Here is a 19,065-nt window from a genome sequence, read left to right as displayed (position 1 = left end):
ATTTCTCTTTATGATTTTGTAATACAGAAAAATCCCATAATGTGATAAAAAAAAACATTAAAAAGAAAACAAGCGTGCAAACATTTTAGAATGTAAAGTCATCAGGACATGATGCCCACGAGCGGGACCTGCAGTGGCCAGGAGCAAACAACATAGATCCATATCTTTATGAATGGAACATAAAAGAAAATAAAAATAACTTCATATAATGATCAGAATAGCCATGATTGCAGTATGGATTAGCAATTGTGAAATACTAGACAGTCATTCTGTGACACACCTAGTACGTCTAAAATGGTCAAGGTTCATAAATAAAAGGGTGCCAGATAGTTGAAGTGAACTTTCAGAATGAGCGGTCGTATTTGTACAAGAGGAAAAACCCTATTTCTCGCTAATAGATGACTTGGACTAAGGCATAGAAAGCATGTACTTTAGTTACTCTTCAATTTCTTTGGAAATACAAGCATTTACTAAAACAAATATGTCTGTAGTTATCCTTATGCATAATGAAGAGAAAAAGGGGCGCGAGAAAAGGAAAACCTTTACATAACCATTCACAGGTCCGAACCCTAGAGCTTCTCTGCTGAGAGCATCTGATAACAGGTCCCCTCACAATTTCTGTCTGGTACAGTTTGTCATGAAGATTTTGTGTGGCTCCAAAGAATCAAATGCATCAATACATCAATGTAACTTAGCCGGAATAGTGTCAGTTACAAGATCGTTTGTGAATATTGATGCATTTGATTACTTCAATAAAGGCAAGTTCCTTATGACAACACTTCACCTGACTAACCGGAGCAGAAAACGTTATTGGGTTCTCGTAGTTCTTGACAATTTTTTTTTTTCTTACTTAACGAAGACCTGTCAAAAAATGAGTTATCTTGCCAAAATCCCCATGCTCCCTTGAACCTGCCGGATGTTTTCCCATTTGTCACTCAGTGGCGGAGATATGCCTTTTTTGTTTTTTTGGTGCCAAGTATGCATGTGGTCCCAAAGGGAGTTTCACAAGAATTTTCTCTGGGGGTGTATAGTCCTACCCCTCCATGACGCTGCCCAGTCACTGGTCGGCAGCATCCGAAACGGCTGAACCACGAGTTCCCGTAAGATGCTGCAGAGTTGTGATTGGGTAGCAAAAAAATAAAGAAAGAAGCCGTACTCTAGCTTTAGCCGGGCTGATTTTATTCACCAAGCAGGTCTGGTAAATAGGAACACCATGGATGAAGATGGAGTCCTGTGGCTTTCTTTATTCTTTGGGTTGTTGGTATCTCTGAACCCTGTACTTTGCTGTCTGCACCTATATTGAAGATAAGTGACTGGGGAGTGAGCAGCTTCTTTTTCTTACTATTATTAACCCCTTAGTGACAGCCAATTTTGACCTTAATGACCAAGCCAAATTTTACAATTCTGACCAGTAGTTCATGGTAGTGGTAAAATTTCTTCGCTGTGACTTGCGCTGATTTGTGAATAAAACGGAAATTTCGGGAAAATTTTGCAATTTTCAAACTTTGAATTCTTCTGCCCTTAAAATCAGAGAGATATGTCACACAAAATAGTTAATAATTAACATTTACCACATGTCTACTTTACATCTGCACAATTTTTTAAACAATTGTTTCTTTCTGTTAGGAAGTTACAAGGGTTAAAAAGTTGACCAGCGATTTGTAAATTTTTCCAACAATTTTTTTTTTTTTTTTTTTAAAGGGACCACAACGCATTTGAAGTGACTTTGAGGGTCCACAAGACAGAAAATACCCAAAAGTGACACCATTCAAAAAACTGCACCCCTCAAGTTGCACAAAACCACATTCAAGAAGTTTAAACCCTAGAACGCATGACCATAAAAATCTACTTATTCACATACCTGGGGCCTTTTAGGCCCGTGTGCAAATAACATGGAAGAACTCAAACAAAAATGACAAACAACTATATACCTGAGGAATACCCAGAGTTTCAAAATTCTAACTAAAGTAATCTTGCAGAAAATAGAAAACAATTAACAGGGCGGGCCTGCGAGGCCCCAGGTATGCGTTCTAGGGTTAACCCTTCAATGTGCTTCACAGGAACTGAAGTAACATGGAAGGAAAAAAAAATGAACATTTAACTTTTTTCCAAAATTTTTTACTTCAGACCCAATTTTTTTTTATTTTCATAAGGGTAACAGGAGAAAATGGACCTCGAAAATTATTGAGCAATTTCTCCCGAGTACACCAACACCCCATATGTGGGGAAAAACCACTGTTTGGGTGCACGGCAGGGCTTAGAAGGGAAGGAGCAGCGTGTAACTCTTTGAACACAAAACTGGCAGGAATTGAGAGTGGACGCCATGTTGCGTTTGGAGAGCCCCTGGTGTGCCTAAACAGAGGGGGGTTTCCACTGTGACCACAAGTGACCTCATTTTGCAAACTACACCTCTCAAGGATTTTATCAAGGGGTATAGTGAGCCCAGGAGGTATGAGACAAAATTTGATAACATTAGGTCGTCATATTGAATACGTCGTCATTAGTCTTGAGCGCAAGTGCTCGCTACTCGAGTTTGCACCGAATGCTCGGGGTACGCACCGAATATCGTGGGTGCTCAAGTGACATGCTCGAGTCCCCGCCCCGCATGTTTCGCGGCTGTTAGACACCCAAAAAAAAAACATGAGGAGATCGCTCGTGTATGGCAACCTAACCCCCGGTAGCTGAGAGCCCAGAGATTTTCAGACTCTGGGGAGCACTACTGCCTTTTTCCCGATCATAGTTTTAAAATGGCAGTTAGGGAATAGAGCCCCTTAACATCCACCGTTTTAATGCGTATTGGCGGTCGTTAAGGGGATAAGTGAATGGGCGGCGTAATAGATTGGAAGGACTAAAGCACTGGATTGCGATGTTCAATCAGGTAAAGATGCTACAAAGTGGTGATTGGGTAGTGTCAGAGGGGAAGGACTACACACCCCACCCAGAGAACATTTTTTTTTGCGAGACACACTGCTGGACCACAAGCATTTTGGATACAAAAAAGATGAAAAGGGAATATCTCTGCAACAGAATGGCAAATGAAAAAAAATGGCAGATTTGGGGTAGCACTGGGATTTTGGCAAGGTAACAAACTATTTTTTTTCAACAAATTACCGGTCCTCCTTAAATGAATGCAATTGGGTTACATTAAAAAAAAAATTCACCATTTGCCTCCTATATCATAAATGTTGTGTGGTCTATTGCGGGCTGCAGAATGAGTTATACCAGGGTCGACCACATTATCTCTATCTACAGGTGCTTCTCACAAAATTAGAATATCATCAAAAAGTTGATTTATTTCAATTCTTCAATACAAAAAGTGAAACTCATTATATAGAGTCATTACAGAGTGATCTATATCAACTGTTTATTTCTGTTAATGTTGATGATTATGGATTACAGCCAATGAAAATACAAAAGTCATTATCTCAGTAAATTAGAATAATTAACAAAAACACCTGCAAAGGCTTCCTAAGCGTTTTAAAAGGTCTATTAGTCTGTTTCAGTAGGCTCCACAATCATTGGTGACTTGACAGATGTCCAGAAGGCAGTCAGACACACTCCACAATAGGGTAAGCCACAAAAAGTCATTGCTAAAGAAGCTAGCTGTTCACAGAGTGCTGTATCCAAGCATATTAATGGAAAGTTGAGTGGAAGGAAAAAGTGTGGTAGAAAAAGGTGTACAAGCAGCCGGGATAACCGCAGCCTTGAAAGGATTGTTATGAAAAGGCCATTCAAAAATTTGGGGGAGATTCAGAAGGAGTGGACTGCTGATGGAGTCATTGCTTCAAGAGCCACCACACACAGACGTATCCAGGACATGGGCTACAAGTGTCGCATTCCTGGTGTCAAGCCATTCATGACCAATAGACAACGCCAGAAGCCTCTTACCTGGGCCAAGGAGAAAAGGACCTGGACTGTTGCTCAGTGGTCCAAGGTGTTGTTTTCAGATGAAAGTACATTTTGAATTTCATTTGGAAAGATCCTAGTTACTTACCGGTAACGGGATTTTACAGAGCCCATGACAGCACCACCTGAGAGAGGGTATCCGCCCACCAAGGACAGGAACCTACTGAATAAAAAGGCGGTACCTCTCCTCCGCATCAGTTTTTTGTTTCAGAGCATGAGAGGGCCTCCGAAGACAGGTTAATACATAACCACCACCTCAACATATGTACTAAACACCTTAAAAAAAGTGCACACCACAGTGATAAAGGGGAGGGAATTAATAGGGTGCTGTCATGGGCTCTGTAAAATCCCGTTACCGGTAAGTAACTAGGATCTTTTCCCCTTCTCCCATGACAGCACCACCTGAGAGATTTATAGAGATTAAATACCAGAGGGAGGGATCACCGCTTGCAACACCCTTCTACCAAAGGACAGATCAGTAGAAGAGGAAAGGTCAAGACGGTAATGTTTGTAAAATGTAGCAGGGGATGACCAAGTTGCCGCCTTACATATAATGTCGATGGGCACATCTGCCTTCTCAGCCCAGGAAGCAGCTACCGCTCTGGTGGAATGGGCCTTCAGGTTCTCAGGAACCGGCAGATTGCTAGAAGAGTAGGCTAAGGTAATAGTATCCCTGACCCATCTAGCTATGGTCCCCCTTGTAACCTTAAATCCTTTCCTAGCCCCCTGAAAGGATATAAATAAAGCGTCACTCTTTCTCCAGGCTTTTGTCACTTCCAAATACTGGACTAACACCCTCCTAACATCTAAGGTGTGAAGCTTATATTCCTCAGAATCCCTAGGATTAGGATAGAAGGAAGGGAGAGTGATTACTTGAGTCCTATGGAACTTGGAGGCTACCTTTGGAAGATAGGCCGGGTCTGGTCTTAAGATTACTCTATCCATACATACTTGAGTGAATGGATGGTTAATGGATAGTGCGTGTAAGTCACTGACTCTACGAGCTGATGTCAGGGCCACTAATAGCGCAGTCTTTAAAGTTAAGATTTTTTCTGAAACCTTCTCTAAGGGCTCGAAGGGAGGTTTGGTTAATGCTTCCAGAACTAAATTAAGGTCCCAAGGAGGCATTCTTGGAACAGGAATAGGTCTGGATCTATGACAGGCTTTAATAAATCTAATGATCCATCTATTTGCTGCCAAGTCATAATTATACAGTGCCCCCAGAGCAGATACCTGTACCTTAAGAGTACTGGTGGCTAGTCCCATGTTTAACCCCTTCTGGAGGAATTCTAGTATGGCCTCAATAGGAACCCTCCCTTTGGCAGACTGACCCGAGGTAGACAAGAACTTAGCCCAGGTTCTACCATAGATTCTAGTTGTTATCGGCTTTCTACTTGCTAGAAGGGTAGTAACAAGATCTGGAGAAAACCCCCTTTGCGTCAATAGCGACCTCTCAAAATCCAAGCCGTCAAATGCAGGCCCGCTCTTTGGGGATGACAGACTGGGCCCTGCCTGAGGAGATCCGGGATGTCCGGAAGAACCCATGGATCTGCTTGGGACATTCTCTTCATCCAAGTGAACCATGGTCTCTTGGGCCAGAACGGGGCGATCAATATAACCCTCGCCCGTTCCTCTCGGATCTTCCTCAGGATAGTAGGGATCAGTACTAAAGGGGGAAAGGCATAAGCTAGAGTGAAATCCCACTGAATCTGCAGCGCGTCCACCGCAAACGCCCCCTCTTTTGGATTCAGGGAGCAAAAGGTTTCGGTCTTCCGATTGTGTCTGTTTGCAAACAGATCTATCTGGGGCTGTCCCCACCGATCCACAATCTGCTGAAAAACGGCTGGATTCAACTCCCACTCTCCTTGTTTCAAGATGTGACGACTCAAGAAATCGGCTTTTATGTTCTCTTCCCCTTTAATATGCAGTGCCGAGAGCGTAACCAGCTGACTCTCGGCAAACCTGAAGATCTGATCCGCTATTAACATCAGAGGGAGAGACCTGGTACCCCCCTGATGATTGATGTAGGCGACTGTTGATCTGTTGGCTGACATTATCCTGACGTGAGGACCCTGAAGAACAGAACTGAATTCTTTTAGCGCGTTTCTGGCTGCCAACAGCTCTTTCATGTTGGAAGAGAGGCTTGTCTCGCTGTCCGACCAGAGGCCTTGTACAGAACGATCCCTTAGGTGAGCTCCCCAACCTTCCGCACTTGCGTCTGTTGTAATTGTATCCGACACCTGGAAGGTCCAAGGAACCCCCAAAGATAGGTTGACCGGAGATGTCCACCAGTCCAGGGAGTTGATCACAACATCTGGAAGAGATATTTTCCCATTCAGGCGACCTTTGAGCCGCCTGTCCGCTGCCAGAATCTCCTGTTGAAGACATCTGGAATGGTGCTGGGCCCACTGAACCGCCGGAATGCAAGACGTCATTGTACCCAACAGAGACATTGCACTCCTCAGGGTGATGGTCGGATTGCTGACAATCTGAGATGTTAGGGATCTGATCTTCAGTTTCTTTTCCTCTGGCAGAAGACAGGTTTGGTTTTCCGAGTCCAGAATGAGACCCAGGAAAGACTGAACCCTCTTTGGTTCCAGCCTTGACTTCTCCAGATTTAACAGCCAACCTAGGCGTCTTAGACTGGCCATGACGTCCGCCAGGGCTAGAGCACAGAGTTGACTTGATCTGCCCACTACTAAGAAGTCGTCCAGATAAGGGATGACTAAAATATCTCTTTCCCTCAAGTGCGCTGTGACCTCCAGAATGATTTTTGTGAAGACTCTCGGCGCCATGGAAATGCCAAAGGGAAGAGCTGCGAACTGAAAATGCCTTACGTGCCTGCCGAATTGTACAGCTACTCTTAGAAACTGTTGATGATCTGGCAAAATCGGGACGTGGTAGTAGGCGTCCTTCAGATCGAGGACGCACATAAAACAGTCCGGAAATAACATCTTTATGGCTGATTTTATTGTTTCCATCTTGAAAGGCCTGTAGATTAAATGGTCGTTCAGTCTCTTTAAGTTCGCAATGGTCCTGAAGGAGCCGTCCGGCTTCTTTATTAGGAAGAGGGTCGAATAGAATCCTCTTCCTTGCTCGGGTGCAGGTGTTTCCACCAGAACTCCTTTCCTGAGCAGAGAGAGAACTTCCTGCTGTAAGGCTATCTGTTCCACTAAACCTCTGGGGGCTGATATTTTGACAGTGTTCTTGGGCCTGCTCTTGAACTCTAGTGTGAGCCCCCTCCTGATTATCCCTAAGATCCAAGAATTGGATGAAATTTTCTTCCAGGCAGGCAGGAAGTGGGACAATCTTCCTCCCACCTGGGGGGAACTGTCACTTAGGGGCTTTCTTATTCTCGGAGGAGGGACCCCCAAACATGAAGCCTCTGCTATACGGCTTTCGGTCTTTCCAGCTACCTTGGTCTCTGGGAGCTTTACTGCGGCTGTATTTTCTCTTCCGAAAGGAACTGTTAAATCGGGAACCAGACACCGTGGGAAATCCATGTTTTTTGTCTGCGGCTTTATCTAGGATGTCATCTAGACCTTTGCCGAACAAGAAGTCCCCCTCACAAGGGATTGAGCACAGTTTAGACTTTGACTGCACATCTCCTGGCCAGCTCTTGAGCCATAGCGCCCTACGGGCTGCATTAGAGAGGTTTGCAGACCGGGCAGCCAGCCTAACTGAATCTGCCGATGCATCTGCCAGGAATGCAGCCGCTCCCTGCACAAGAGGAAGGTCTGATAGAATTTTCTCCCTGGACACATTCCCCCTGATCTGGTCTTCCAATTGTTGAAGCCAGATCATCATAGATCTAGCAGTGCAGGTCGCTGCTACGGCCGGTTTAAGGGCCCCTGCTGACGACTCCCAGGTTTGCTTAAGGAAGGACTCCGCTTTTTTATCCAGCGGGTCTTTTAAGGCTCCTAAATCCTCAAAGGGCAGAGTGGATTTTTTTGAAGATTTTGAAATGGTCACGTCAATCTTAGGGGTTTTGTCCCATTTAGCCGCATCCTCATCCTCAAAGGGGTACCTCCGCTTGGAGGATGACGGCAGCTGACCCTTCCTCTCCGGTTTCTTCCATTCCCTTTCTATCAGAGATTTAATCCTGTCATTGACCGGGAATGAGCGTCTCCTCCTTTGGTCTAAGCCCCCGAACATAACATCCTGGACTGTTCTGGGCACTTTGGTATCGGTAATACCCATAGTCCCTCTGACGGCTTTAACTAGTCTCTCAGTATTATCAACCGAAAAACAAGGTCTGCCCCCCCATTATCATCCGAAGACTCCGATGACGATGAGGAGTGATTAGAGGAGGAAGGCAGTTCTCTCGTAAAACGGGACTCCACTGATTCTTCTGATTCTGAAGAAACTAGTTTTCGCTTCTTCTTTTTGAGGGAGGTTAAGCCTCTTAAAGACTCTCTGACCTCTGTCTGGATTAGATCCTTTAATTCTAAAGAAAACCTGGGGGACTCCTCTGCAATGGTTTTCTGAATACAGTCTGAGCATAGGTTTTTGGCATAGGAGGTGGGAAGACCGATTTTGCATAAAGCACACTCCCTGTTTTTATTTTTAGCACTACACTTCTTCGCCTCCTGCCCCAAGAAATAAAAGGAGAAGAAGGAGGAAAAGAGAGAGAGAGAGAGAGAGAGAGAAGAGCACATTATTCAAGGTGAGACTTTCACGAAGATCACTCACCACACTGCCGTTCAGACTAGGGTACCGGAGGCGGTGGTTGCCGTTCACATGAGGGCTCCCATCTGGCGGAGGTGGACTGACGAAGTCTTTTCTGACCAGTCTTGCCGGAACTCGTACGCCCCTCACTGCTATGACTTTGTCGATGGGAAGATTCCCGTTCCATTTGTTTGAGCTGCTTGCGCTGCTTTGATGGCTGTGGCTGCTGCTGTACTTCCTGTGGCGGTGACAGCTGCTGCCCAGGTGACTGCGGTTCCTCATTCATCATGGCGGGGATGCAGACACCGCCATCCTGATTGCTCCCCATCCTTAAAAGCAGTAGGGCTCCACCTCCTTTAGGCTCCTCCCCTTCCGGCAGCGTGCTCATCTCTCTTTTTCCTTTTTTTTTTTTTTTTAAATTTTAGCCAGCTGGCGCGCTACCCGCCTCCTGCCTCTGCGCGTGCGCAGCCCAGCGGCACCCGGCGCGCTTGCAGCGGGATGACAGCTTCCCACCCGCGCATGCGCAGACCCGGTTTCCGGCGCACTCCGTGATAGGGCGCGTCAGCACCCCGCGCGTGCGCAGCCCGGACTTCCGGCGCGCTCCGTCAGAGGGTGCGACGCGACCCCCACGTGCACAGCCCGGAAGACCTGCCGGCCGGCGCGCTCAGTTCATCTTTGCGAGGCGCAGACCCGGCCGCAGGCCCCGGCGCACGCGGGGAGGCATCCGAAGGAAAACAGCACCTCCTCCCCACACGCAGACCCGGGCAGCAGCCAGACGGGCTGGGAACAGGGACCATCTGCTGCTTCCACGGCCTCCAGGCCGCACCGTCCATAATCCAGGTACGTGAGGTACCACCTGGTGAGGCTCCCATCAGGGACAGGAACCAAAAACTGATGCGGAGGAGAGGTACCGCCTTTTTATTCAGTAGGTTCCTGTCCTTAGTGGGCGGATACCCTCTCTCAGGTGGTGCTGTCATGGGAGAAGGGGAAAATCCAGGTCCCAGAGTCTGGAGGAAGAGTGGAGAGGCCACAATCCAAGCTGCTTGAGGTCTAGTGTGAAGTTTCCACAATCAGTGATGCTTTGGGGAGCCATGTCATCTGCTGGTGTAGGTCCACTGTGTTTTATCAAGACCAAAGTCAGCGCAGCCGTCTGCCAGGAAATTTTAGAGCACTTCATGCTTCCCTCTGCTGACAAGCTTTTTGGAGATGGAAATTTCATTCTCCAGCAGGACTTGGCACCTGTCCACACTGCCAAAAGTACCAATACCTGGTTTACACACAACAGTATCACTGTGCTTGATTGGCCAGCAAACTTGCCTGACCTTAACCCCATAGAGAATCCATGGTGTATTGTCAAGAGGAAGATGAGAGACACCAGACCCAACAATGCAGACGAGCTGAAGGCTGATATCAAAGCAACCTGGGCTTCCATAACACCTCAGCAGAGCCACAGGCTGATCGCCTCCATGCCATGCCGCATTGATGCAGTAATTGATGCAAAAGGAGCCCCGACCAAGTATTGAGGGCATTTACTGAACATACATTTCACTAGGCCAACATTTCGGATTTTAAAAACATTTTTCAAGCTGTTATAAAGTATTCTAATTTACTGAGATAATGACTTTTGTGTTTGCATTGGCTGTAAGCCATAATCATCAACATTAACAGAAAAACACTTGAAATAGATCACTGTGTGTAATGACTATATAGTTTCACTTTTTGCATTGAAGAACTGAAATAAATTAACTTTTTGACGGTATTCTAATTTAGTGAGATGCACCTGTATATGTTGGGGACATGATTTTGTGCCATTTACTATTGTATAACAGATTCTTCTCCTGCACTTGTTAGCTTCAATTTCCTCATGGGTGCTGATGGAGGAGCCAGTGACCAGACCCATCCAATTAAAAAATACCTTAAACGGGAAAGCCGCTTTCCTATTGGAGGAGGTTGATGGACCGATCTGGTCACATGCTCCTCCATTAGCAGCCATTTTATGCATGGCAGAGCTATTCCGTTGGCAGAAGACTGTCCTAACAAGTGCAGGATAAGAACCTGCAATACTTATAATAAATGTACACAAAATCATGTCCCCCGCACACCTGTTAACATAACGATAAAGTGGACAATCCCTTTAAGCATGAAAAAAAGCATCTAAACATGTGAGTTTTCTAGGATGTAATTGCCATGTGTACGGGCCACTTGTACCAGCTGGTGGAAATCTTACATCTTACCATCATAGTTGTGGTTTTCCTCTGTGTCCATCCTCTCAGCAACAAAATCATTACTCATGGGAACGTTGTCATTTTCCACAGTAGAATGTGTCGTACACTTTCCATCGCATATATCATGGTTGTGTTCTGGATTTAGCTGGGGCTGATCTTTTACCATCTGAAGAATGTGATCTTCTCGATCTTTAACTTTCCATGGAGAGGAGTATAGCAGCCTGAAAAACAGCAATAAAACTAATAAGTTATATTAAATAGAGAGCATAAGTTTAAGACATCTTTAAAAAAAAAGAAAAAAAAAAAAGGTAGTAAGGAAGATCCTCATAATAAGCCATCATTATTAGATGGGAATACCCCCTTAAAGGAAATCTGTCTGCATAATGTAGGGACAGAGCCTGGTTCCAGTGATGTGTGACTGGCTCAGCAGCTTTCTGTAGTTTCAATACAATCAGTGCTTTACCAGCAGGAGATTATCACTGCAGGACTAGGTGTCGAGTGCCAGACAGTCCAGCTAATCTGTGCAACCCCGCCCCCACCACTGATTATACAGAGTATACAGGAAGCGGACAATCAAAACAACTGCCAATCAAGGATGTGGGTGGGGTTGTACACAGCTCAGCATTTGAGCACTGCTAGATCTACAGCAGAAAAAAAACAGGGATTTTATCAAACTGCACCGAGCAGCCCAGTAAGTGATACATTGCTAGAACCAGGGTCTCTGCCCCTAGGTCACGCTGCTCACATATTACATAATAACAACCTGCTGACGGGTTCCAGTTAACACTGGTTGAATGAGAAGTGTTTGCTGAGTAGCTTCCCTTTAGCTTCCTTTGTAATTGGATGACTATAATTGACAGGACAGGAGGAAGCGAGATGAGAGCAATCCATAGTTCAGGAAAGTATAAACTCACTGTACAGCTTAGACAGTCTCTCCCATTGCTCTCAGGGTATGAGTGCACGATCGGTACAGGCAGCGCTTTGAACGCAGCATACTTTATGCTGCGTCCAAAGCGCTGCGTTATATGAACGCAGGAGAATCTGCATGTGTTCATTGAACCATGCGGATTCCTCACATTCAATACATTGCAGTGATCTAATTTCTCTTGCAGAGACTAAAGTCAACGCAAGAGAAATTGACATGCTGCGGTCTGGACAGACATGCTGCATGTCCATGTCTGTAGGTGATCTGCAGGTGCACGGAGACGCATACAAAAGAAAAATGGGATTCTTAGGATTTTCTGTGGGTGCAGGGATCTTTTTCTATTTATAGCACGGTGACGAACAGTGGACATGGAATTTCTACAAATCCCCTCCACTATGCTGTAACATCTGGCCGCAGCGGGTTTGACGCTGCATAAACACGCAGCGACTTCTGACTGTGTGCACATACTCAAACTCCATCAAGCAGAAAATGCATGACTGTTATACCAATCAGTGAGCTCTTTCTGACAAGAGTTTATCTTCCATCTTCTGAGCTCCTCTGTGCCGATTTATGACCACATGAAAGCGGAGATGAACTTTGTGGTCATAAACCAAATGAGAACAAAGATAAATGTTATAGTTTAGTTTAAGTATTTTAGCTTTACTTCTATTGACTATGAGGTTATATGAGGTCTTCTTCATTCTTATCACAAAAAGTCAGAATTCAGCTGGTTTTCAGCTTTAGGGTTCATTTAGTTTCACCGATCAGTGAGTGTGTATGAGACCACCAATCAGCAACTTGTTTGCACATCTGTAGATTATCCGTAGCGGATCGTTCAGTGCATATAGGCAGCAAGCCCAAGCCTTGATTAGACAGGACTATGTGCTTTCGAAAACAATGATTTTTTTTTTTGCGCAACGAAAAAGATCATTTCACCCAACAAAGGAGCATTTTGCTTGTTCGACGGGTGATCAGCAGCCTGTTTAAACTGAACGATTATCATTCACGATAATCTTGCAGCATAAATGAACCTTTAGGCTGTGTTTTCGTCCAATTTTTTTCTGTGAAACATGTTAGAAGATCTGCAACAAAAATATGCACATGTTCCATGCAGATGGCTGTGTAGAGTTTATCCTCTGTATTTTCATGGGAGACAAATAGGACCACTTTAAAATAGGTTGCAAGACCTGTCGCCATTCCTGACTTGTCCAAGAAAAGCAAAGGATCCATCTTCCAGTATATATAAAAATCACCAAATTGTATTTTAACCACTAACAAAAAAAGAAAAAATATACATATTTTGCAAAAGGTTGAAGAGAATAACCACCGTAAAAAACAATGCTTTTCAAACGCTACAGCGTTCTGTATTTTGGACTTACTGAAGAAAGGTTTGCATCTCAGATGGCTCCACATTCTGCACAGTGAAGGGGTTGCATCTTGAGACCCACATATAGAATTCTGGAGCTCTCGCCCATAGCATGGCCTTGTGCACTTTAAATTGTGTTTGTCCAACAAGAAGAACTGCATCTGTATGAATGTCTTCATTTAAAAGTCTGGAGAGGAAAAAGGATTTGGAGTTGAGCAAAAGTGTGAGAAATATACAACATTAAAAAGGAGCGCAGCTTTTAAAGGGGTCTTATTATAAATGGTTAAAGTTGCAGAGTACTTGTAAGAACAGGCATCTTTGCAATTTACTTGCTATTAAAAATCCTCTCTATTCTCAAGAATGGAGGGATTATTTATTCTATTGTTTTCTGCTCATTACCTGCCAGCGCTGCAGTCTATTAGAAGTGGGTTTGCTTCTTAATAAAGGGGTGATCCACTTTCAGGAAAGTGAGCTACAAACTCTGGTACTCTAATTTCAGTGGTGCATGCTGTCAACCTTGGCACAGCTCAGCAATTAGATTGGAGTAGTGACATCACCACGATTACATCACCACTACCGCCAAACCACTGAGGCCGGAGCAGCAACAGGGAGCCAGCCCTAGTCAAGGAGAGTACCTGCTGAGTTTTGGTATTTTACAGAGTTTGGGGCACACTTTCCTAAAAATGGACATCCCCTTTAAATAAAAATATATATAGCTGGATCCGGTCATTTTCAAGCCCCCCCGTGCACCTCAGTTTCTGCAGAAAGAAAGCAACCTCTACTTGCAACATTGGAGAGCCCACAGTTTGGGCCAGACCCCTGACCATGCTTCAGGTCCGAACTGTCAATCAGGAGCGCACCATCCCCCAGAAGCAGGGGAACAGTAGGCTACTGATTGAGAACATGGGACATCACTTCAATGGTTTCAGAAGATGAAAGTCCTCATCATACTACAAGGCTCCTCACCAAAGCTTTTTTTTCTCGTGTCACCCAATTAATTTTGTGTAGTAGAATTGTTACAGGATATTTATCTGTGCAAAATCGGGAACACCAATCTGTGACCAATCTCCATCAGGTTCTACAGAATGGATCTGTCTGCACAGATATCAGGCCATCAAAATGATAGAAAAAATTCCCTGTTCAGTCCTGCATCTACATCACTATTCATATCCTAAGGCTGCGTGCCCACGTAGCGTTTTTCAAGCGTATAAGCTGAGGAATTTGCGCAGCGTAAACGCTTAAAAAACGCTTGGTAATCCGCCCCCCCCACCATGGTCCTCAATGGCATTCCGCAATGTCAATGCCCACGCTGCGGATTTTTCCGCAGCGTTTAAGCTGCGCTCAAGAATCCGCAGCATGTTCATTAATTTTGCGTTTCCGCAAGCGGAATTGCCTTTTGTAATGCATTAAAAAAATCGCAAGGCAATTCCGCATGTGGAAAATGCGCGATAAACGCGTGCGGAATTCCGCATGCGTTTTTCCGGAGAGGACTTGCAGAAATGAAGCAGAAATTTTCTGCTTCATTTCTGCAACGTGGGCACATAGCCTAAAAGAGCGGCGTTGTAATGTTTGTGCACATTGTGGTGTATGGGGAATTGGATCCATACAGTCTATGGTCTCTAGGATTGTCCCAGAGAGATCTGCAATCAGCGATTGCCATCAGTAGACTCTTAGGCTATGTGCCCACGATGCAGAAATGAAGCAGAAAATTTCTGCAGCGTTTCTGCATCTCCCTTGCCAGAAAAAACGCATGCAGATTGTGCATGCATTTTTCCTGCAGAATACATGCGGATTCACATGCAGATTCACATGCGTTAACGCATGCGTTTCCGCATGTGGACTGACAAGCACTTTCCAGGTGATAGCATCACTTGGAAAGTGCTTGACAACTAGGTCACACTATATAAATCCATGCAAACGGGAAGATGAGCGCTGCCAGCAAGCAGAGAGAAGCTGCCGGACAGGTGACTATACACTTTATTATTTTATTCTTTTTTTTTTTTTTTTTTTTTTTTTTTTTTTTTACAGGTACAATGGTACCCAGGTCTGGATGAGAGTCTTCTCTCCTCCAGAACTCGGTACCATCCGCACATAGAGACGCATATTATCCGCTTATACAAATGTACAGACACGGATTCTATGCGTCTCAATGCAAGTCAATGGCGGCGCTTCCGCAAAATTAATGAACATGCTGCGGATTTATTTGCGCTGCAGAAACGCTGCGGAAAAATTCGCAGCATGTGCATTGACATTGCGGAATGCCATTGGGGACCATGGGGTGCGGATTACCAAGCGTTTTTGATGCGTTTCCGCAGCGGAAATTCCGCAGCGGAAATGCATGAAAAGCACATCGTGGGCACGCAGCCTTAGGCTGTGTGCCCACGATGCGTTTTTGGTGCGTATTTGCAGCGCGTAAAGGCTCCAGAAATGCATTGCATACCTTATCCCATGACTTCCTATGACATTCTGCAAGTTCTGTGCACATGGTTCGTATTTTTTCTGCGCAGATTTTACTCGCAGAAAAAATACGGACATGATCAATTCTTGTGCATTTCTGCATGCGTATTTGCCTATACAATGCATTGGAAAAACGCGTCAAAAACACATGTAAAAACCACATGCGTTTTTCTGCCAAGGAGATGCAGAAATGCTCAGGAAAATTTCTGCTTCATTTCTGCATCGTGGGCACTAAGCCTTATGGACAAGTCAGTGTTCCCTCATACATCCACTACATTGTAGGCTACAGATGGAGAAGACAACAAGGGATTATGACCACAGGTTTGTTTGCTGTCAAGAAACTATGTAAGAGCTGCAGACACAAACCGGTTGAAATTAATGTGTATTCATTTTTATTTAATATTTAAAACATTTCCCCTTTTTATTAACTGAGCAAAACCGTATCGAAAAATGGTTCACATAAATATTGTTCTGCAAAAGCATCGGTCACGTCCCCTGACTGGTCCGTTTTACTCAGATCTCATATAATATAACAATTCTGGGGCTTTTTCTTAATAACTCTGCATTGCGCTGTTCCTCTTATTCCTCTTGGAAACAAAATTGCCAAGTGGGTGTTTACTCTTTCCCCTCTCTATATATAGTGATCACTGACTGAACAGTGGTGGTCCATGAAAACACTCCCCTGGTTCTCAATTCATACACATCCAGGAGGAATAACAGAGGAAGAGTAAAAAATACAGACTTTTAAAGGGTCCCCTACTTTGATATTGTCAACCCATAACTGAGCAGTGGGGATGTGACCTCTGGAACCCTCAGAACAGCGGTTGTCCGCTCTGAAGAACAGCGCGGCTCAGCTTACATCTGTTCACTGCCAGAGCTGATCGGAGGGGTGCTGGATCAGATATTGGATTACTTATCCCAAGGTTGGGTCATTAATAGGGATGAGCAGACCCGTGGATGTTCAGGTTCATCCAAACTTTCGTCCAAAGTTCGGTTCGGGTACCCAAACTTCATAGAAGTCAATGGGCACCTGAACATTTGTGTTGTAAAATGGTCATAGTAAGGGCTAAGGGGCGCTCTCTCTCTGTTCTCCCGTAATGCCGTACACTTAAACGGACCTCCCGGAGAAGCCCATATTTGGGCTTCAGCACCAGACACTAGTTGCCCCGTACAAAACCCAAACTTTACAGTACAGGTTCACTCGTCTCTAGTCATTAATAAGTAGTGGACAGAACCTTCTAGGTAAAATGCCCCAAAATTGTCATAACATGGGGAATACAGGTAATTACTAGATCAGACTGGTAAGGAGAAGCGGCAGGTCCTCTATAAGGTGGCAGTTTCCCTTTGGATCCGAAATAGGGGGCAAAGAGCAGTCCTTACATTCTGGGCAATGGTGGGGCAACTTATCCCTACTCAGCGAGTATCGTGCAAATGTCTGTGACTAAGCACAGGACCGGTGCGTGACACTGGCTGCTGTCAGGTGCGCCGCACACATAAGGACCATACATCACCTGAGCAGATCTCTACCGAGCCCATCACAGAGCAGATCCCGCAGCCGGCGCCGCTCTGCCACGTCCTTAGCATGAAGCCCCCTGGGTCCTGTACAGCCGGAGGACGACGATGCCATCATCAGTGGTGGTCACTGGGGCTTGTTACCTGTGAATGCAGACTCCATAGATCGTATAGTCAGTGGTCAGAAGCTCACAGCAGCAGTCACTTATACAAGCCCTGCATTGTGCACACTGTCTGCAGCCACAGCTGCTGGGGACTAATCACCCCTGGGCGCAGAAAAGCCGTCACCAAGCAACCACCCTAGGGAAAGACAGCGGAGGCAGGAGACGTCACACCGGCAGGACGCCCGGGCCGGCACCGGAGGGAGCAGGACGGGGAGCGCACACTGCAGGACGGGGGGCATACAGCAGCCGGGAGCACACAGCACTTTGTTTTCGAACCAGGACTCCTGGCCGGCTCGATGACGTCAGTCCCGGAAGTCACGCCCCTAAGCAGTAACATAGACCAATAGGAGCCGTCACTCCGACATCTGGTGCATTGCTATTGGTCAACTAAGAATAGATGGCCGGGAAGGCGGGAAAGGGGCAATTATTAACCCGCAGTGTGCTGGAGGGGAGCCGTGCGTCACTTCTGCGGTTCTTGTGCGTCTGCTGCCGCAGGTTTCCACTTCCTCGTCTTTATTTCATCTTTTCCTCTGTTTTCATTGATACCTATTCTTTATCAAAGGGTTTTTTTTTACCTCTTTCTCCAAAGTGTTTTTGGTGACCTGACAATTCTAAGGGCACGATCACACAGAGGATTGCTTTATTGTGGTTTCTATCACGGATTCCTAGTCAAGTTTCCCATTTCTGTGAATGAAAAAAGCGCCCCAATACTGCACGTATCTGGTTATTTTTTTCTTCATGTGCTTTTTAGCATGCGTTCACATGGAGTTTTTTTTATGTGGATTTTTCTGGCAGAAAAATTCACATCTAAAAATCATTTGTAAAAGATGTGGTTTTCGGCGGTTTTAATATGTTTTGTTGCGTTATTTTCCATATAATTTTTTTATGCATTTTTAATTACAATACAGCGATATTTATAAGGCATCCGAAACACAAAAGATACAAGAACAAAAAATAAAGGGGCAAGGCTGCCCCCAAAATAACACATAGTATTTATCGGATATACTAAATAAAGGACAATTACATAATGTTAAAGACAGCTGCTCAAACGCATAAGAAAGTGAATGGTGGGTGATGATTCAGTACAAAGATTTAATGCAGGGGCGAACATATCATTGGTGCAACCTGTGCAGCCACACTGGGGCCCAAGAGATAAGGGGGCCACTACCATCTCCAAAGTAGGTGGAATTATGCATTATGATGAGCTATTGGGGTGCAAAGGGCCCATATAATAATAATCTTTATTTATATAGCGCCAACGTATTCCGCAGCACTTTACAATTAAGCGGAGACATGTATAGACAATAAATTCAGTACAAACAGTTACATTAGGAGTGAGGTCCCTGCTCACGAGCCTATAGTCTACAAGGAAATAGGGGGACACAATAGGTGAAAAGTGCTTGTTATTTCAGGTCCAGCAATTATAATAAATAGGGATTTTCATATAAAGCTGCATGATCCGGTCATCAGCCTGTATGTTTAAGTGCAATTATCAAGAATCAAGTGCAGTTATCGTGTGCATGGAGGGTGTGGAGACAGATGAATAGGAGGGAGCAGATTCTGAATAATATTTAGGAGGGGACAGGAGAAAGTTAGTTTTCTGAGTAGTTGAGGTGTTAGGCTTGTTTAAAGAGATGGGTTTTTAAAGCACGCTTGAAGACGTGAGGGGCTAGGCATCAGTCAGGTCGTCTGGGGTAGAGCATTCCAGAGAACTGGCGCAGCACGAGAGAAGTCTTGGAGACGGAGGTGCGAGGTTCAGATTATGGGGGATGTTAGTCTTAGGTCATTTGTAGAACAGAGGGCACGTGTAGGGCGATAGACAGAGATGAGAGAGGAGATATA

The 19,065-nt window shown here is 45.0% G+C and overlaps 1 protein-coding gene across 1 annotated transcript in view; it reads right to left on the bottom strand.

Annotated features, from left to right (window-relative positions):
* BTBD8 (BTB domain containing 8) overlaps window positions 1-17,529 on the bottom strand; it is a 101,337-nt gene extending 83,808 nt beyond the window's left edge. Inside the window, exons 1-3 of the mRNA XM_073643188.1 lie at window positions 17,059-17,529; window positions 13,104-13,277; window positions 10,809-11,020 (exon numbers count right to left, since the gene is read on the bottom strand). Of these exons, the coding sequence (XP_073499289.1) occupies window positions 10,809-11,020; window positions 13,104-13,277; window positions 17,059-17,177 (505 nt within the window). The 5' untranslated portion in view covers window positions 17,178-17,529. The remainder of the gene's footprint in view (window positions 1-10,808; window positions 11,021-13,103; window positions 13,278-17,058) is intronic.
* Window positions 17,530-19,065: the final 1,536 nt, after the last annotated feature.

The sequence above is a fragment of the Phyllobates terribilis genome, unplaced genomic scaffold (genome assembly GCF_046119375.1).
Source record: "Phyllobates terribilis strain yellow unplaced genomic scaffold, ASM4611937v1 Scaffold_8__6_contigs__length_399053987, whole genome shotgun sequence".
NCBI lineage: Eukaryota > Metazoa > Chordata > Amphibia > Anura > Dendrobatidae > Phyllobates > Phyllobates terribilis.
Note: the sequence above shows the minus strand (reverse complement) of the source record. Positions and strands in the feature narration are given on the sequence as shown.